Source organism: Staurois parvus, unplaced genomic scaffold, assembly GCF_062004578.1.
Source record: "Staurois parvus isolate SC_StPar_1 unplaced genomic scaffold, SC_StPar_1.0 ptg000267l, whole genome shotgun sequence".
Lineage (NCBI taxonomy): Eukaryota > Metazoa > Chordata > Amphibia > Anura > Ranidae > Staurois > Staurois parvus.
The window spans coordinates 1505252-1527153 of record NW_028318063.1 but is presented as its reverse complement, the minus strand read 5'-3'; the positions used below and the strand labels follow the sequence as shown (position 1 = coordinate 1527153).

The 21902-nt window shown below is 41.4% G+C and overlaps 1 protein-coding gene across 2 annotated transcripts in view; it reads right to left on the bottom strand.

Annotated features, from left to right (window-relative positions):
* Positions 1–21902, bottom strand: part of FUT8 (fucosyltransferase 8) — a 189410-nt gene that overhangs the window by 85039 nt on the left and 82469 nt on the right. For both annotated transcript variants that reach the window (XM_089681453.1, XM_089681454.1), the window contains exon 3: positions 17986–18293. In XM_089681453.1, the coding sequence (XP_089537579.1) occupies positions 17986–18188 (203 nt within the window). In that variant the 5' untranslated portion in view covers positions 18189–18293. The remainder of the gene's footprint in view (positions 1–17985; positions 18294–21902) is intronic.

The window sequence follows — 21902 nt, the reverse complement described above, 5'->3', positions numbered from 1 at the left end:
CACAGTGGTAAATGACACTCCCCTCCCTCATGTCATCCTACAGGATATAGTATGCTGACTGATCACATTCACTAAGAGACTCCCCAATAAAGATTTGTGGTAATATCAATCAGTATTACATATATCAAATAGAATTCCTAACATCTGTAAAGTAAAAAAAGAGCCTTGGATACAGATGACATCTGAACAAAATGAAAGCTAGTATCAATCATCTTTGACCCAGCTTACACCATATTAATGTACAAAAAATAGACATTTGATGTTCAGGATAGATAAACCGTTTTTTGATATTTAAAATTTTAATTTAAACTGCTTATCTGAAACAGTTTTTTATTCTAGTCATGTGACACATATGGCACCAATCAGGGCTGGCCAGATACAAACTCACACTGTAGTAACAGAAACCCCTCTCAAGGTTCTTTCCATGCAGATGCTAAAGAAAAGGGGAAGATCATGTGAGAACACAACAACGCGGCAGGAATAAGGTATTTGGAGGACTTAAAAGACAAAAAAAAAGTAAAATACAGTGGCATGATATATATGATTTATGTGAGTGAATTATTGCAATTACGCTTAGTTTAGTATCACTTTAAGTAGCACACAGTATTGGGAATAATAACTGGACAGGTTAGGTCCTTCTAGTCCATAAAAAGTTCAGGGAAGGGTAAAGAGAAGTCTATGTCCTGCAGCTCCTAAACATTGCAGACAATAAAAGGAAGAATAAATCTCCTGCACTTGAGAGAAGTGTACCGACAGGCAGGCAATGAGTGTTCTTCGATGGATCCAATAAATGCACCAGCTTTGCTGCCCTCTCAACAGGCCGGAGAAACCCAGAAAAGAACTGCAAAAACAAGACACCCACGGTGCACCAGCCTAGCGCATTTACTTGTGCTCACAAACAGCACAAATAAAAAGGCATATCAGACTCCATAATGAACATGAGAACATCTGCTCTCCTTGACGAATCCCAAGTGTGTGAAGAACTTCCAAAAGGCTTACGCGTTTCGAGAGGGGAAATCCCCTCTTCAGCAGAGCCAAGTTTGGATGCTGAATAACAAGTCTTTTAAAGAAAACCTGAATAGGGTTACATGATCAGTCCTCAAAGCCCATACATACATAAAAAAATGTACCAAACATTTCCTCTCAAACAGATATATATATATATTGGATTGGTACTGCCAGCAATGTTATGCCATATCAAAGTTTATATATAGTATAGAGATACAGTGCCTTGGAAAAGTATTCATACCCCCTGAGATTCTCCACATTCTGGCATGTTACAACCAAAAACCTAAATGTATTTTATTGGGATTTTATGTGATAGACCAACACAAAGTGGAACATAATTGTGAAGTGGAAGGAAAATGATACATGGTTTCCAACATTTTTTACAAATAAATATCCGAAAAGTGTGGCGTGCATTTGTATTCAGCCCCCCGGAGTCAATACTTTGTAGAACCACCTTTTTCTGCAATTCAAGCTGCAAAGTCTTTTTGGGGATGTCTCTACCAGCTTTGCACATTTAAAGAGTGATTTCTGCCCATTCTTCTTTGCAAAATAGCTCAAGCTCTGTCACATTGAATGGAGAGCATCTGTGAACAGCAATTTTCAAGTCTTGCCACAGATTGTCAATTGGATTTAGGTCTGGATTTTGACTGGACATTCTAACACATGAATATGCATTGATCCAAACCATTTCATATTAGCTCTGGCTGTATGTTTAGGGCCATTGTCCAGCTTCAAGGTAAACCTACGCCACAGTCTCAAGTTTTTTGCAGACTCTAAAAGGTTTTCTTCTAAGATTGCCCTGTATTTGGCACTTTCCATCTTCCCATCAACTCTGACCAGCTTCCCTGTCCCTGCTAAAGAAAAGCATCCCCACAACATGATACTGCCACCACCATGTTTCACGGTGGGGATGGTGTGCTCAGGGTGATGTGCAGAGTTAGTTTTCTGCCACACATAGCATCACACTTTTAGACCAAAAAGTTCACTTTTGGTCTCATCTGACCAGAGCACCTTCTTCCACATGTTTGCTGTGTCCCCCACATGGCTTCTTGCAAACAGGACTTCTTATAGCTTTCTTTCAATAATGGCTTTCTTATTCCACTCTTCCATAAAGGCCAGATTTGTGGAGTGCACGACTAATAGTTGTCCTGTGGTCAGATTCTCCCACCTGAGCTGTGGATCTCTGCAGCTCCTCCAGAGTTACCATGGACCTCTTGGCTGCTTCTCTGATTGATGCTCTCCTTGCCCGGCCTGTCAGTTTAGGTGGATGGCCATGTCTTGGTAGGTTTGCTTTCTATTTTGGGATGATGGATTGAACAGTGCTCCGTGAGATGTTCAAAGCTTGGGATATTTTTTTAGAACCTAAACCTGTTTTAAATTTATCCACAATTGTATCCCTGACCTGTGTGTTCCTTGGCCTTCATGATGCTGTTTGTTCACCAATGTTCTCTCAAACCTCTGAGGGCTTCACAGAACAGCTGTATTTATACTGAGATTAAATTACATAAAGCTGGACTCTATTTACTAATTAGGTGACTTCTGAAAGCAATTGATTCCACTAGATTTTAGTTAGGGGTATCAGAGTAAAGGGGGCTGAATAGAAATGCACGCCACACTTTTCAGATATTTGTAAAAAATTTTGAAAAACATTTATCATTTTCTTCCCACTTCACAATTATGTGTCACTTTGTGTTGGTCTATCACATAAAATCCGAACAAAATACATTAACACTTTTGGTTGTAACATGACAAAATGTGGAAAATTCCAAGGTGCATGAATACTTTTTCAAGGCACTGTAATGGCCAACTATTGTACATTTTTATAACAGGTGTTTTACATACCTATAAACACATTCATCCTTATTGTAGGAAAACCCATACAAAGTCTGATACCTTCTATTCAAAAACTCCCCAATATATATACCCACAACCTTGCACTTTATAATTCCCAAAAATTGGAAATAATTATTCCTTACAAGACAAAGAAACCCCACTAAAACATCATTAAACTGCCAATTTAATGTAAGCATCCAATTTTTAACAAATTTTGGAATTAACATAGTAAATTGCAATAGACCTCCAGATATCTTCATCAGTCTCCCACAGTTGAACAAGGTGTTGGCCATTCACACCGCATCTATCCAGCTACAGCAGCCTCTCTCAAACTTTCCAACACAGAGGAACCCCTAAAATAACTTTCCAGGATCAGAGAACCTCTGCTAATAATTACTTTATGTACAGCTCACCTTAAATTAGCTTGATGATCACTGAGAAAAATGCTCTATACATTTGGGGGTCATTGGGAGAAATCCCACATTTACAGATAGCTCCAAGATCACTGGTGTCAGTGGTTGCTTATCAGAGGTAGAAGTTGCTCATTGCTCAAAAAACCCCAAGCAACCTCTGGAGGAATCTTAGGGTTCCATGGAACCTTGGTTGAGAAAGAGTACAGCATCTTTCTACTTACATGCTCATCCTAGAGCATTTTCTCACCATAAGGCCTAGTTTACACTGGCATTGAAAGCAGGTGTTTAAGGGACATTTCTAATGTTCTTCATACGCCTAAGCAAATGATACTATTAACAGCACACAGTGCTGTTCACATTATCAAAACATGAAGCATTAGCGTTGCTCTGCTTCAAAATTGAAGCCTCATGTCGACTCTGGAGGAGTTTGAAGCCTTTCAACGCCTCCCATTCAAGTCTATGGTGACAGTTCACAAAGCTCTGGCAGGTGTTTGCAGTTAGCTTGCGGCACGTTAATAACATTGCAGTTTATTATAGGTGTTTATGGTGCAGTTTTAACGCTTGTAAAACGCTTATAAAAAGCCTCAAAATTGCGCACATGGCGTTTGGGCTTTTTTACGAGCGTTAACACCGCTCCCCATACGAAAGCTCATTAACGCCTGTCTAATGTCCATACTGACGCTATAGGAGTGTTTGTGAACAGTTAGAAATTTAGTCAAGTGTGGACAAGCCCTAAGTTAGGTTACATATTCTTTACTTTCACCTCTTCTATTCCTGGGCTGAATAGTGGGCTTGTCCTCAGCATATTGTTACACCCACAGTTGCTATCTATACTGTATACAGTATGTTTTTCCCCAGTTAACCTAACCTTTATAAAGGATTTACTATCCAAAAAAAAATGTTAGGAAGCAGCCCTACTTATCCAATAGTGCTTTGCGGTTTTATGAAAGACTAAAGCTTAAGGTTTGATTTTAAAAAATCAGGAGAATATTTCCTTTCTAAAATATTTGTATTAATCACACACATTTTCAAAATTATTAGGGAGAAGTAATATCATCCTCTATAGAATGGATACTTGTAGAAAAAAAAAATACAGCCAATCGCCACTTACCCAAATTCATTTCAACCCAAGTTGATTGAAATGAATTAGCTGTATGCCTGTGAAAATAGTGTAATAAAAGAAGCCTCTAGATTGCTGCCACCGCGATCAATTTAAATTGTGCTCGGCAGCAAGGAGAAAACCAAAAAATCAAAACTCATTACAAACTCTTTGAGTGCAAATTAGGTAGCATAGCAACATATGCGGCATACAGAGAAGCGTAATACTGAGTAAGCATTCCACTTTCATTGGCATTAGACCCACTAGGGATGAATGACACAGATTAGAATAACAGCAAATAAGAAATTTGTTAATAAAAACATATACTTTCTTTTATTTTGGTTGGGGTATGCTTCAGAAAGCAAGAAAGTGTTTCGCATATAGTTACCAAATATCCATAGTTTCCATATGGCAAACACATTGAAATTCATTTATTTCTGTATATCTATGGGAAAGATCAATTGTGTACCTACATTCATTTGGTAATAACTTAAAAAGGACTGCAAAAAAAAAAAAAAATCAAGAAGTTTTATCAGAGATTGAGAGGTAGAGTCAGTACCAAATACAAGGAATCTATACCCTTTTGCACGCTTTGTAAGCAATAGATCACAGGGATTATAGGACGAGTCTTTGTTTAAAATTCTGAAACATCCACAGCAAGTCAGTTGTTAGTTTTACCAGTGTCAACAAAAAATAACCAGTGTAAGCCAGCAACAGTGCTCCTGATCACCACCACACTAGTTTTGCTGTCACCAGACCAGTGCACCCAGCAACTGTATTCCTGATTGCTGCCACACTAGCTTAAGTGTCACCAGACAAGTGTAAGTCAGCAACAGTGTTCCTAATTACCCCCACACCAGTGCCTGGGCCCCCAGACCGTAAGATGTAAGCAAGCTCAATGAGAACAGTATGATCTGACGCTTAACCAAGACCAATCAAAATGCAAACAATATATAAGGGAGTCCTTAGAAGTCCTAGAATTCCACAAGACAGATAAAATCCAAAGAGGCACAGGCGGCAGCCGTCCGAAGAGTGTGACCAGCTCTGTAGGGAAGACCGTAAGAGAAGAACAGGAGGCGCCAGCTAAGTGCAGTATGTGTATAAGGATGGTTTATTAAAAGCGGTTAAAAACACTCACAAGATGGCTAAAATTTTAACACAGTAAGTCCTTAGCTCGCTCCTTAAGCGGGGTCCGCTGCCACCATCTAGGCTGGAAGATGGGAGAATAGAGTCAGGTCACCCTGTGTACTGTCACCGGAAGGAGTTGAGGATTGGGACGCTTGAAGCTGCTTGCTCTTTCTAGAGGCCTCATACAGTCAGGCCCATAAATATTGGGACATCAACACAATTCTAACATTTTTGGCTCTCTACACCACCACAATGGATTTGAAATGAAACAAACAAGATGTGCTTTAACTGCAGACTGTCAGCTTTAATTTGAGGGTATTTACATCCAAGGGTGTAGGAATTACAACAGTTTGCATATGTGCCTCCCACTTGTTAAGGGACCAAAAGTAATGGGACAGAATAATAATCATAAATCAAACTTTCACTTTTTAATACTTGGTTGCAAATCCTTTGCAGTCAATTACAGCCTGAAGTCTGGAACGCATAGACATCACCAGACGCCGGGTTTCATCCCTAGTGATGCTCTGCCAGGCCAAGTGAAATGCATGCTCAGTCAGATTCAGGTCAGGTGATTGACTTGGCCATTGCATAACATTCCACTTCTTTCCCTTAAAAAACTCTTTGGTTGCTTTTGCAGTATGCTTTGGGTCATTGTCCATCTGCACTGTGAAGCGGCGTCCAATGAGTTCTGAAGCATTTGGCTGAATATGAGCAGATAATATTGCCCGAAACACTTCAGAATTCATTCTGCTGGTTTTGTCAGCAGTCACATCATCAATAAATACAAGAGAACCAGTTCCATTGGCAGCCATACATGCCCACGCCATGACACTACCACCACCATGCTTCACTGATGAGGTGGTATGCTTAGGATCATGAGCAGTTCCTTTCCTTCTCCATACTCTTCTCTTCCCATCACTCTGGTACAAGTTGATCTTGGTCTCATCTGTCCATAGGATGTTGTTCCAGAACTGTGAAGGCTTTTTTAGATGTCGTTTGGCAAACTCTAATCTGGCCTTCCTGTTTTTGAGGCTCACCAATGGTTTACATCTTGTGGTGAACCCTCTGTATTCACTCTGGTGAAGTCTTCTCTTGATTGTTGACTTTGACACACATACACCTACCTCCTGGAGAGTGTTCTTGATCTGGCCAACTGTTGTGAAGGGTGTTTTCTTCACCAGGGAAAGAATTCTTCGGTCATCCACCACAGTTGTTTTCCGTGGTCTTCCGGGTCTTTTGGTGTTGCTGAGCTCACCGGTGCGTTCCTTCTTTTTAAGAATGTTCCAAACAGTTGTTTTGGCCACGCCTAATGTTTTTGCCATCTCTCTGATGGGTTGTTTTGTTTTTTCAGCCTAATGATGGCTTGCTTCACTGATAGTGACAGCTCTTTGGATCTCATCTTGAGAGTAGACAGCAACAGATTCCAAATGCAAATAGCACAATTGAAATGAACTCTGGACCTTTTATCTGCTCATTGTAATTGGGATAATGAGGGAATAACACACATCTGGCCATGGAACAGCTGAGAAGCCAATTGTCCCATTACTTTTGGTCCCTTAGCAAGTGGGAGGCACATATGCAAACTGTTGTAATTCCTACACCGTTCACCTGATTTGGATGTAAATACCCTCAAATTAAAGCTGACAGTCTGCAGTTAAAGCACATCTTGTTTGTTTCATGTCAAATCCATTGTGGTGGTGTAAAGAGCCAAAAATGTTAGAATTGTGTCCATGTCCCAATATTTATGGACCTGACTGTATCAGGCTACGCGCTCGGAGCTGTTTGCTCCTCCTAGAGACCTCATATCAGGCTACGCACTCGGAGCTGCTTGCTCCTTCTAGAGGCCTCATATCAGGCTACGCGCTTGGAGCTGCTTGCTCCTTCTAGAGGCCTCATATCAGGCTACGCACTCGGAGCTGCTTGCTCCTTCTAGAAGCCTCATATCAGGCTACGCGCTTGGAACTGCTTGCTCCTTCTAGAGGCCTCTAGAAAGATCAAGCATCTCTGAGCGTACACAGGGAGTACCGGCTCTATTCTTCAATCTTCCAGCCTAGATGACAGCGGCAGACCGATAAAGGAGCGAACACTAGTCCCAATCCTCTCCTTCCAGGGATGTCACTTCCGCCCATGCGTTCTACACTGGTTCCGGTGCACTTCCTGATGTACACAGGACATCCCGGCTCTATTCTCCCATCTTCCAGCCTAGATGACAGCGGCAGACCCTTATAAAGCAGCGAGCTAAGGACCTACTATCTGATAAGTCTGACGTTATTAGCCATCTTGTGAGTGTTTTTAACAGCTTTTAATAAACCGTCCTTATACAAATATTGCACTTAGCTGGCACCTCCTTCCCTTACAATGTAAGCAAGCAACAATGTTTACGATTGCCGCCAGACCAGGCCAAGTGTCAAGAGACTAGTGTAAACCAGCAACCATTTCCTGATTGCTGCCACACCAATTCCAGTGTCCCCAGACCAGTTTATGCCAGCAGCAGTGTTCCTGATCTCTAAACACACCATTGCTAATGTCACCAGAGCCAGTCACAGTGTTCTTGATTGTGACTACTCCCATACAGTGTCCTCAAAGCCAGTGCAACCAGCAACAGTATATCTGATCACTAGCTATTCCACTCCCAGTGTCACCAGACCACTGTAAGTGTGCAACAGCGTTCCTGATTACCAGCCACACCAGAGTAGCGTTGCTTCTGTCTGAAACCTTAACTGATCCTTTGCATGCATACTGACCACATCACTGCCTGCTGCCTGGACTGAGCCACTGCCTGCATGCTGCCCACGTCTCTGCCTACTGCCTGGACTGATCCATCTGTCTGAGCTGTCCTCTACTGACTGCATTCCTGCAACTCCATCCTCTGTGGACAACTGCACTCCTGAAACCACAGGTATTTAGGTTCATTCTTTGTTCAGTGTCTGTACTTCTTGGCCAGAGAACATAGCACAGTGTACAATTCCTAGGTGTAGCCACCAAGCTAGGCCTACAGTGGATATAAAAAGTCTACACACCCCTCTTAAATGTCAGATTTCTGTGATGTAAAAAAAATGAGACAAAAATAAATAAATTTCAGAACTTTTTCCACCACTCCTATTTAACATGATTTTGAATGTGATTGCTTAATTCTGAACACAGCTACATCCCCAGTTATAAGAGGGTGTGCACACTTATGCAACCACATTATTTTAGTTTTTGATTTTTACTTCCCTCCACCTAAAAGATTTCAGTTTGTTGTTCAACTGAGTTGTACAGTTTATAGGTCACATTAAAAGGTGGAAAACGTTCTGAAATGATTTATCTTTGTCTCATTTTTTTACATCACAGAAACCAAACATTTTATTAGGGGTGTGTAGACTTTTTATATCCATTGTACGTGGCATGTAAGAACAGGAACTACTTTATGTGAAGCTACACTAAGCTATATTCCTTGACCATTCACATAGAAGGCGAGCATTACAATACACTGTTTTTGCTACAATATTGTTTAATTTTTGTGATACACAAAATGCAAATGTCAAGTACATAATCAGTCCAAACACTGAAAAAGTATCATGCATGTGGTATCCCTACAATATATATATATATATATATATATATATCCTATTATGAAAGAGATTGAAAGACGGTTCCCATATAGAAATTTTATCTTGAAGCTGCATCAATTTGTTTCTACAAGAATTCAAATGTCATAGACCTGTGAAACAGTAACTGGACACGACTAAGCAGTAACATTAACCCACTTGAATAGGGCATCAGGGTGGAGTGGTAATAGAACTCAGCCATGACTTATTCAAACGTGAAACAGTAACCAGAGCACAATGTGACTCTTGCATGTGCAAGCCATAGTTGATTCTTACTATTAAGTGCTGCAAGGCACTTCGATTCGTCTCTCACACCTTATACATTCCACAAGATCACATTTGCCTTAATAGAAGCTGGAAAGATGAATGTGATCCTGTGGAATGCACTGTTTAGTAAAAGGCAGAAAGGATGCAATGAACACCACCATCACCCAAAACAAAGTGACCAGAATGATATACTTCACTAGCAAACTGCCACTTTCAGTAAGTGAAGTATTTGTACATAGTTTTGGCATCATGTTAGCTGCTGTACACAATAACCTGTTTTGAACATCTATTCAATTCAAATTGGGTGGCACCAGGGGCGTATTTACCACAAGGCAAACAAGGCATTTGCCTAGGGCAAAATTTTTTCAGGGGAGCAGCATTGCCCCCCGAAAGAAGGGATGGAAGAAAGGACACACGCAGCATGGGGACCAGGTGGGATCTGGGAGAGGCTGCAGACTGCTTGATGGTATATTCAGAGCCTGACTCTTGTTCCTGGGGATGTCTGGAGCTGTGAAGGTGACTGTCTTCGCTCAATCGTCGGGGTGGGGGGAGGCTTCCAGTGTGTGTGGGGTGGTAATAGCGGAAGGCTCTTTCAGGTGGGGCGTTGTTGGTCAATCTCAGGCTCTTATCATGGGGGAGGGGGGTGTTTGTCAGTGTCAGGGTCTCTCCATGGGTGGGTGGGGAGCCGATTTTTGTGTACACAAAACCTAAATACACCACTGGGTGGCACAATGGTAATAATCCCATCCCATTTTTTTTAAAAAACAAAACATTGTACCAGCTTTTTTATCGGTTAGTAATACCGGGCCTGTTGAATGTTATCTTTACCTTCATCAACTTGGCTGCCTTTTATCACAGAAGTCCGCTGCACTGTAGCACAGGTGTCTGAAATGGCTATAGTAAGAAACTGATCATAAAGTGTTTTAAAGCATGAAACGTTGGGGGGGGGGGGGGGGTATGTCATCAGCAGAAGATTTGCCCATTATTGGTTGCTTGTAGTCCTTCCAGTAACCGGCTTCTATGAATTCCTAAAGTCCAAATCCAGGCACAGCTGTTTTTCGCTTTTGTGGTGGGCATACCTTCAGATGCATGATTCCTTTTCACTGCAGATGGTTCTTTATGATGTTGACAGTATGTATGGGGCAATTGTCTTACTATATAATGAAGTTAAGATTGATCACATGCCTTCTTGTTGGCGATGATAGATAAGGATCTGACTGTAGATCTCAGTGATGATGCTGCCAATTTTGATCTGATCACATTTACAAAATAGCTGCCCCAAATATTTAGGGAAGCTTCTCCATGCTTCACTATTGGCTTCAGGTATTCATCCATGTACAATTCCCCAGCACTTAGGTGGACAATCTGCCTTGAGCTAGAGCCAAATATTTTCGACGCGGACTTTAAAAAACCTGCTATAATTTTTCTGCACAATAGTTCTCGTGCGTTCTTGTGTGTGCAGCAGGTTTTGCAGTGCGTTTTGTCGTATTGGGTGAAACTCACTACATTTCTGGACTGCTGCATTCAGTTTCCATGGTTGACCACTCAGTTGTGAATCTTTGACTTTGCTATTCTCTGTGTGCTTCTGCAGATGGGCTTTCACAGCCAGGGGTGTCAAACTGGCAGCCTTCCAGCTGTTTCAAAACTACAAAGGCCTCTGCCTTTGGGGTCATGCTTGTAATTGTCAATCTTGCAATGCCTCATGGGACTTGTAATTTGGCAACAGCTGGAGGGCCACCAGTTTGACATCTCTGTGCTAGGGGGTGACCTGGTGCCCTTTTTTCTATGCTCACTTTTCGTATGAGATTTAACAGGTTTAACAAAAAAAAACTGCTGCAACTTCAGCTTTTTGGATTAGTTACATAGTGATTACATTTAATCATTTTGGGTGAAACTACTTATTATGCTTTTTAACATTATCACTTGTGTGTTATGTTTGCTCAAAGTAGAATTTTATCCCTCTATAAATTGCCTTTTTTTTTGTTTTAGAAAATCATCTTTTCATTCTTTTTTGCATCTCAGTGCTGCTGATCTCCTCCAACTTCTTTGTAGCCACTCCTTGTCTACATGTATGTGCTCCGGAGGCAGCTGCCTCTCATTGTCTCATGTCATTGTCTAGGGTCAGCTTCCTGCACAATGTGCACGGCTGCTTATAGTCTCCGTTGAAGCGCGTGACAGGGCTAAAATAAAAAACGACTGGAAGACAGGGACCCGTAAACAGAAGTATATGAACAAGGACTTCCACAGCTCCATTACCATGTTCTTTAACGACAACTGTAAAGAGACTGAAAATGCCTTTACATGAGCATTTTAAAGATTATATGACATTTTTAGTGATTGGACTTTTGTAATTTAAGTGTTGGCCTGCTTGCTTACAATTTTAAGTGGAAACTGGTGTACTAATATTTTTGTTTCCTTCCTTTAACCTCCCTAGAGGTATGATTATGTCCATATTTCTGTGATGAAAGCGGTACTTTTTTTTGCATGGAAATATGTAGTTTTTTTATTGTAGGCCTGTAATTTTTAGGAATAACTCACTGAAATCTGTCTGAACAAGAGTCTAGTAAACATTCCGGGTAGGATAAAACTTAACACAAAATCATAAATTATAATTTAATAAATAATCATAAAAATAATAATACATTTAATTCAATAATATAATCAAACCAAAAACACTGAAATTTGAAATATAGCGCCAAGTTCGCACATCACTGAGCAAAGTTGCAAAATCTTTTTCAGTGTCTGATGACGGATTTCCCCACAGATCATTATCACTCAATTCTGCAAGTGGTTCTGATTTACTATCACTGTTCTCTAGTCAGTCTAAAACAGCTTTTGACCAAAAGGGACGCTTTTTGGACGCTATGGACTTTTCTAAGTTTCCAGGCAGAAAGAACAGTCAAAATGCAGGCAGGGCACAGGACAAAGCACTAGGGACAAAATGTATGTGAAATGGTTTGATACAGTAATGTTTTACTATGTCAAATTAATTTCTAAGAAAATTACAGTTTCTAAAAATTTTTAAATTTGCCGCCGTTCCGGCCCCTGTACGTCCCGACGCTCGCAGGGACCGGAACACGGAAGCCAGATGCAAGCATCTGCTGGAGGAGATGGCCGGGGACGCTGCAGGGGACACATCGCGGGAGCGAAGGACAAGGTAAGCGCTGCAGGGACTCCCTGAGCAACGCCGCATGGTATTCCCAAGTGTAGCTCGGGGTTACCGCTTTTGGTACTGAAACTTTACCCTGAGCTATACTCGGGAATACCGCCAGGGAGGTTAAAGCGGTAGTAAACTCTTTGTGAAGGGAAAAAAAAAAAACGTTTCCTCCTGCAAGGCAATATCATATTGTGCTAGTATTATGAAAGACTTGCCTTGAAATTAAGCCCTCCAGCAGCACGATGTCACCAGTGACAGGGCTTCCATCTTCACCAGGTCTTCCTACTGGGTTCACATGCTGCGGCCATTAGAATGGCTGAGCTGCGATGATGTCTTGGCCACGGCACACAGCTCTGAAGGAAGAGCACGGGTATGCCGTTCCTTCAGAGCGCATGCGCTAGTGATGTCACTGGCTGCTGCTCACTAGAATATCTCCTAAACGGTGTACATTCAGGAGATATTCATTTTAAATACAGGTAAGCTTTATTATAAGCTTACCATATTTTTCGCTCCATAAGACGCACCTGACCATAAGACGCACCTAGATTTTAGAAGAGGAAAACAAGAAAAAAATATTCTGAAACAATGCAGACATAGTACAGGAAATGACCAGAGACTGCAGACATAGTACAGGAAATGACCAGAGACTGCAGACATAGTACAGGAGATGACCAGAGACTGCGGACATACTACAGGAGATGACCAGAGACTGCGGACATAGTACAGGAGATGACTAGAGACTGCGGACACAGTACAGGAGATGACCAGAGACTGCGGACATAGTACAGGAGATGACTAGAGACTGCGGACACAGTACAGGAGATGACCAAAGACTGCGGACACCGTACAGGAGATGACCAGAGACTGCGGCCACAGTACAGGAGATGACCAGAGACTGCAGACACAGTACAGGGGATGACCAGAGACTGCAGACAGACACAGTACAGGAGATGACCAGAGACTGCGGACACAATACAGGAGATGACCACAGACTGCGGAGACAGTACAGGAGATGACCACAGACTGCGGAGACAGTACAGGAGATGACCACAGACTGCGGACACAGTACAGGAGATGACCAGGGACTGCGGACATAGTACAGGAGATGACCACAGACTGCGGACATAGTACAGGAGATGACCAGAGACTGCGGACATACTACAGATGACCAGAGACTGCGGACACAGTACAGGAGATGACCAGAGACTGCGGACACAGTACAGGAGATGACCAGAGACTGCGGACACAGTACAGGAGATGACCAGAGGCTGCGGACACAGTACAGGAGATGGCCAGAGACTGCGAACACAGTACAGGAGATGACCAGAGACTGCGGACATAGTACAGGAGATGACCAGAGACTGCGGACACAGTACAGGAGATGACCACAGACTGCGGACACAGTACAGGGGATGACCGGAGACTACGGACACAGTACAGGGGATGACCGGAGACTACGGACACAGTACAGGGGATGACCAGAGACTACGGACACAGTACAGGGGATGACCAGAGACTACGGACACAGTACAGGGGATGACCTGAGACTGCGGACACAGTACAGGAGATGACCACAGACTACGGACACAGTACAGGGGATGACCGGAGACTACGGACACAGTACAGGGGATGACCAGAGACTACGGACACAGTACAGGGGATGACCAGAGACTACGGACACAGTACAGGGGATGACCTGAGACTGCGGACACAGTACAGGAGATGACCACAGACTGCGGACATAGTACAGGGGATGACCAGAGACTGCGGACACAGTACAGGGGATGACCAGAGACTACGGACACAGTACAGGGGATGACCGGAGACTACGGACACAGTACAGGAGATGACCACAGACTGCGGACATAGTACAGGAGATGACCAGAGACTGCGGACACAGTACAGGGGATGACCAGAGACTACGGACACAGTACAGGGGATGACCAGAGACTATGGACACAGTACAGGGGATGACCAGAGACTGCAGACCTTTGGGGGGGGAGCGGGTACCCACTCCCACTCCTGTGGAGTTGTTCTCCCTCGCCATCTTCTGGGACACGTGACAGGTCCCAGAAGACTGCCGGACCATTCACAAAAGTGCAGCAATTCTCGTGCATGCGCAGTGGGCACCCAGCTGTGAATCAGCAAGCTCTCACAGCCGGCACTGGGAGAGAAGACCGTGAGGACACCGCTGGTCCGAGGAACAGGTAAGGTTCTGCTGCAGAGAAGAGCCGAGCGGCCGGCCCGGTATTCTGACACATATTTGCTCCATAAGATGCAGAGACATTTTAACCCATTTTTTGGGGGGGGAAAAAGTGCGTCATATGGAGCGAAAACTACGGTAACTGTAGGTAAAAACAAAAAAGTGGAATATACTACAGCTTTAAAGGACAGTCTAATCTTGTGTTGCTTCACTTTTGGCAAAACAAATATTTGGAACTGCTTGTACTTCTGAACACTGAGGGTACCATCACTGTATATATATGATGAATTTCAGAATTAAATGAATGGGCCCTGATATTTAGTGCCAGGGGATATTTGTACACTATGTCAGAGAACCCCTCAACTGGGAAGACAAAGTGAGGACAAATGTGTATGATCAACATTAGAAAGCAAATACCTCCTGACAGCCGTAAGGCTGGATTCACACTCTGAATAGTGGAAACATGCTTTTATTGTACATTGTGCAGCCTACTCTCTTGAATGGTCTGCCCTTTGCGAGACAAGCGCGTCAAAGAAGCTCCCAAACTATTTTCAGGCCTTTGTGCATTTGTCACGAGTCTGATAATTGCATTTGGGGTGCCATTAATAATTTTCGGCACTGCAAGCATGGCGCGAATCTGCAGCGCTTTTTCACGTTGCCACAATTCGCGCTCCTGCGCATTTTGTCATGCATTCAGGAAACAGGAAGGTGTGAATGCAGTCAGGGGTCTACTGTCTTTTGTTCAGAACACTGTCTCTGGTGAGAATCATATCAATCATATAAGGGCATCCCTAAATAAGTGAGTGCATGCTACAAACCGGTATCAACACTTTCGGTTAAAGCCATAATTTAAGTGTTACTAAACCCACAACAGTAAAATCAGTCTGTATATGCAGTAAAGCATGCTTGTTATATTCACTTTGGAACCTAAGGGGTTAATTCTCTGCATTTTGTAAAAAGTATTTTTGATCCGGTCTTCTGTGATCCACTCCTACAGTCCCCAATCCATCTACTGATAGAACGGAGCCTTAGGGGCAAACTGCACATGCTCAGTTTAGTGCATATGATTACAGATTTTTTTTTCATGGGAGGGTGCATGTGATCAGTACAGGGCCAATCATCGCTGTCCAGACAGAAGGTCAGGGGTCCTGCAGCCTCATAGGACAATCTGGAGAGAATGAAAACTCCTCCTACAAGCTTTAACCAGTGCTCCGCTGGACACAGACAGAAGTCACAAGACTGCTATATACTGCTGATGAGATAGGGTATTTAGCAGTTTATAATTAATAAAATAAATGCATTTCCATGGTCTCTGTACTGTGGGAGACCAGAGATAGTGAATGCAGGGTTATGGGTTTAGTAACACTTTACCTTGCTACAAAAGCTAAGACCAACAGTCGCAGTTTTCTATGAGTCATACAGCAGTAAATAAGCTTTTATATGACATGTACCAATAGACACTATTAAATTGAATATGTGAGCTATGACCAAGGATGTATAAGTGCTATTGGACTAGAAACTATTATTAATGTATACAATCAGAATCAAAATAGAGCTGGATGTAAACATTTTTAAGACTTTATGTGTTGTGACCATTCCAATACCATAATGTATTCTTTACACTAATATGTGGAATATGGAGTGGTAATATGCAGAGTGAAACAACATTTGGATTGCATTCTTTACAGTACACTTTTTAGTTTTAAAAGCCTTTAATTGATCTATTCATACACAATTTATTTCAATATATAGTAGTGTGTATAACTGATCACTGTATATTTACATTGGTATAATATTGACCCACTCTACCCATGATGGCCTATATTACTTTCATAAATTGAAAGTAGAACTAAAGTCTAAACTAAAGGCAACATTTTTTTTTTTTTTAGTTTTGGATAGAATGAAAAAGGATTGGAACCTCTGTCAGGTTTTTATTGCTACCTCTCCCGCCATTGAAGTAGAACTATAGGCAAAACTTTTTTTTTTATTTCAGATAGAGCAAGAGAGGGTTATAACCCCTGTAAGGTTCATTGTTGCCATCTTTGTCCCATTTGCGGAGATCTATCTTCAGTTCCTGTCCCATAGCCAAACAGAAAGTGATAGGAAATACTTGCAAATTAAGGGAATTTCTTGGGGACCCCAAGGTCACCAGAACTAGTGTCCTCATTGGAAGATTTCCCCTCTATTACTTTTCTGGGGACAACCCAAAATTTGGGATTGTTCATTTGCTTTCACTTTCAATGATAATGGTAAACAGGACAAATAGAGAGGATGGATCTCCCTAACGGGGGCACAGACAGCGATAAAACTGACAAGTGTTCTAATCCATCTCCTCTCTATCCAAAATTAAAAAATTAAGTTTTGCCTTTAGTTGTACTTTAGGAAGATTCGCCCTCACCATTTGTCCCATTTACCATTATCATATAAAGTGAAAGTAAATCCGAAATTTTGGGTTGTCCCCAGAAAAGCAAGAAGGGTTAAATCGTCAAATGGGGACACGAGTTCAGGCGACCTGGAGGTCCCCAAGAGATTCACATAATTAGCAGGGATTTCCTTGCGCTTCCTGCTTTGGCTATGTGACAGGAAGTACCGGGAAATCTCCCCAATGTGACACAGATGGCAAAAAATAAACTGACAGGGGTTATAACCCTTCATTACTCTATCCAAAAAAAAAAAAAAAGTGTTGCCTACAGTTCTACTTTAAAGTTCTAACAAGCCACTGATGTTACCCCAAACGTACAACTTTATTAATCTGTTGTGGACCTTGGATCATACAGTATACCAAAAAATTAATCCTAATTCCTAGGGAGATACATCATAATCTTTGGTTCTCCCCTAACTTTGGAGAGGCTTTCATTCATTTCCTTCCATTGTTTCTGTGGGAAAGGTAATTAAGGGAAATCTCCCAAAAAGTGACATTAAAAAGCAGAAAAAAACACTAATCATTTTTTGTTGTAACATTTTGGTTGATTTCCTCTTTAAAGTGTTTACACTGCCTAAAATTATTAGGAAAACATGACAACAATTCAAAATATGCATTTAAAAAGAATACACTATAGTTTCCCCTTAAATAGGACAGTTTGCATAAGTACCTGAAATAACTAAAATATATTCCCTGGCTCTGTGCATATGCTTTAAAGACTCTTGATCACGGTGAGATGCATAATTCTATTATAGTAGGATTAAATCTGACCTTATTTAATTAAAAATAATAAGTAAAAATGTGATAGTCTTCTGAAAATGCCATAACCTAGACAAAATTTATAACAGAGCTTTGGACTTCTTACCTAAGGGATTCTGCCATCCTCCTTAAGTCTTCATTTTGCTGTTTTAATCGTTCAAGTTTAGCCAGTATCTTAGACAGTTCTCTACTGGAGTGGTCGGGGCTATCATTGTCTCGTACCAAATGCCCTCCAATATAAAATAACAATGTGCCCCAGGCACAAAGAATGAGCATTATCCAACGCCAGGAGCCTGTCCATGACCGCATCTTCAGGTTCCAGCCACAGTCTGTTGTCTCAGGAAAAAAACATTGCAGTTTGTGTCTTCTTCATTGATCACCACATGCTTCGAAGGAAAGCAGTTACCCTCAAGTCTAAAGGGAACACAGTAAAAGAAAAAAAGGCATTTAGCCATTTTAGGCTTCAATAATGATATCCTATGTGGCCATGCACACGTTGTAGTCTACAGGTGTTTTTTTTAAGCGCAGCAATTAGGAACAGAAAAAAAGATTTCCCTGCCTTGATCCTAATAGCTGTCAAGAGCTGGTAAGCAGCATGTTGTCAAGGAGCGTGTGGCCGCCACGTCCTTAATAACCAATGACTCATCCGCTGTCAGCAGGTCTAGTATGAATTTTTTTTTGTTTACAAACAAATTATTGAAAGGAATACAAAACACAGGCCAATATCCAGTACAGAGATCTTACATTTTCTATCCATATGACAAAGATTTATCGACATAAAAATTAATTATGGACGAAAAAAATTGGGCGGGGCTTGATTGATGTGACGTCATTACGTTTCCCAGTGGTCCAAGGCGCATGTGCTGAGCAGCTGGGTTCCTATATTGTGTTTGACATGCTATTGATGCTGGTGTCGGCTAGGACACCATTTGTTGTAAGTGCGATGTGTGCATATTAAATGAATTAAATTTTAAAAGGTACTGCACTACTGTATGAGCTGTTGTTTTTTTCCCCGAGTGCCTGGTCTAATACCCTATGGATATGGTGGTGTCTATAAGAAGTGCATTTTCCTGGTGACACATCCGATTGCAGAGTATTGCTCCCTGGATATCGATTTGCTGGCCAAGTACTGTTTTTTTGCAGAGTATTGCCCCCTGGAGATCAAGTTTTAAAGCCAAGTATTGTTTCATCAGCCTGCTGACCATCGCTCCCAGAGCAAATAGCGCTTTAGCCAATCTAATTTCTTGAGGTCCAAGAATGTCAGAACAGTACAGATATCCCCCAAATGACCCCTTTTTGTAAAGTAGACAGTCTGACGTATTTCATAAGAGGCATGGCGAGTTTTTTGAAGTTGTATTTTTTTTGTCATAATTTTTTAGGAAAATGAAAAAATTTAAAAAATTAGTTTCACTATTTTTTTTTACATATTGTCACCAGTGCAGTACAGCATCATCATATAACTGGCATGGCGGTGATCAGGGACACTGACTGGTGACAGTATGAAAAAAAAAAAAATATATATTTTTTTTATTAAAATTTTTTTTTTTAAGATTTGTTTTTCATATTTCACTATGACCAAAGTAGTACAATGTTACCATAGTAACATTGTACTATTCTGGGGAAGTGATCAGTATTTTTTTTTTTTTTTTATACAATTTGCTTATCGCAAAGAATTACTTTGCTATAAGCAAGCATTTACCTGAATGACATCGATTCATTCAGAGTTTTTTTTTTTTTTTGTGCTTAGCTGTGATTTGGCCACAGCTAATCACATGACGTGTGCATGTGATTAGCTGTGACCATTCACAGCTAGACACTAGTATACAATGGATGGCATGAATGAAGCCATCCATTGTATACAACAGTCATGTGACCTTCTGTGATTGGTCACAGCAGGTCACATGGTACCGGCAACGGGGGCCGATACTCAGATCTGTCATCGGCCGTGTCCGAGGTACACAGCCGGTGACAGATCGCTCCGCTGCGCGGCCCTGCAGGAGCACAATCTGCGCTTGTGCAGGAGGACGCCATATGGCGTCCACCCAGAACACTGATGACATTTGCCGGCCGCCATTCGACCATAGGGCGGGCGGCAAATGGTTAAATACCACCAAAATAAAGCTCTAGTTGTGCGAACAAATTATTAAAATTTAATTTAGGTACAGTGTTGCATGACCGCGCAATTGTCATTCAAAGTGTGAAAGCACTGAAACCTGAAAATTGGCCTGGGCAGGAAGGGGGTAAAAGTGCCCGGTATTGAAGTGGTTAAAGTAACCCATCATGTTGTTGCGCCATTTTTACTATTTTGCTGTTTAGAAAATACATCTGATTATGGCAGGAAATTATAACAATTAAACCAAACAAAGCAAAATAATACCTTGAGGAAAAAAGAGGTCTATTTATAAAGGTTTTCACTCAAGATTCGCACATTTTCTAATTAAATTCTGAGTAATAGTTGAGTGAATTCTGGGTGAAAAAACATTTTTAAAAGAGAATCCCTTAAGGTATACAATGCTACTAACTGAATGCCAGAAATCGAAACCATATTTTTATCTTTAAAAAAAAAAGTACAATTTAATCCAAAAAAACTATTCTAAAAGTAATTTTAAGAAAACAAAACGCTGTTGGTGGGTATCAAGTGTAGGCAGACGTTTTCTGTCCCCACTTTCTGCACTAATGCCCAGCCAAACTGAAAGGCACAACAGGGAAACTTCCAAGTAGTAGTAACAGCGCCTCTATTATCCAGCTTCATCTAAAAAGACCATACACACAAATATGACTCCCTAATTAAACTGAAGTCCTCTTATTTCTCCTAAAATCCCTATCCCTAGAATATCTATCTTTGAGCTCGCTTCCTGGGGAAAAGCCAAATTAGCTTGCTGCCTCAACAATGGTACCTACCTAGAGCGGCTTCTTGGTAAGTTATGAGGGTACTTTCAGCAGATTTTAGGACACCAGGTAGGTTCCCAAGAAACTGGTTGTGGCTAGGACAGAGACTATAGCTTTGATTTAAAAGGACAAGTTCATTTGTGATAGGAACACAAAGTTGCCCATAGACGGATCATTAGAATGGACAAGTTAAGGATGTTGAACTTATGGAGTTCCTTACGGCACGCCTCACTGATAACCATGACAAACACATAAAAGTTTGGGAGCGCTGGCATTCCACTGAGGACCTGTGATTTTTTTTCTTTTTTTTTGGAGAACTTCTGGTCTCTCCCAGCTGGAGGAAGCAGGTAACTTCCAGAGAATGGAAAGTCCTATATCTCTTTCTTTTACTTTCTCTATCTTTTTCTTTGTTTATTATTTTTTTATAAGATGTGCATCTAGTACCGTGTTTTCGAGGTGGACGATCATGTTGTCTGTGTTACTGATAACCCATAGAAAGGAGCTATTTGATTAATTGTAACATTTCTGACCCAGGGTTGCATCTTCTGTGCTAAACTTTCTCTATATATGCCATTGATATGACTATTGTCCATCAGACACGGTTATAATTTTTTGTCCATCTGTGTGCGGCCATTATCCCTTGAAATTTTGCTACATGTTGTACAAGATGCTTCTTTTGAAATTTAATACAAATTGTTAATTATATTTTTAAAAAATGGACAAGTTAGCTGCAGCTACAGATTAGTGTATTCTAACAGCTCCGGGTCCCAATGTCTGAATCCCCTCAGGCCTTCAGGACACTGTATTTTAATAAGGTAGGTGGAGGAATCTGTCCATTCTTTTTTTGGTTCAGCCAAAAACAAACCATCTCTGGATAGCTTTAACCCACCTTTCCTAGTCCCCAGACTAGACACACTCACCATATCCCGTATTTAAGTCTACGAAGGCTTACTGCTCAATTGTGGTCAGCTATGATAAATATTTCAATCTAGAAGAGGTAAATACAGAAGGAGGCTGACACTGTCGTGTTGAGGTAACTTAACAGTGGACATGAGGTTCTAAACGGTTTCAATTTTATTTAAAGTTAACTTGACCTTTAAAGTGGTTGTAAACCCTTACATACACCCAATGAAG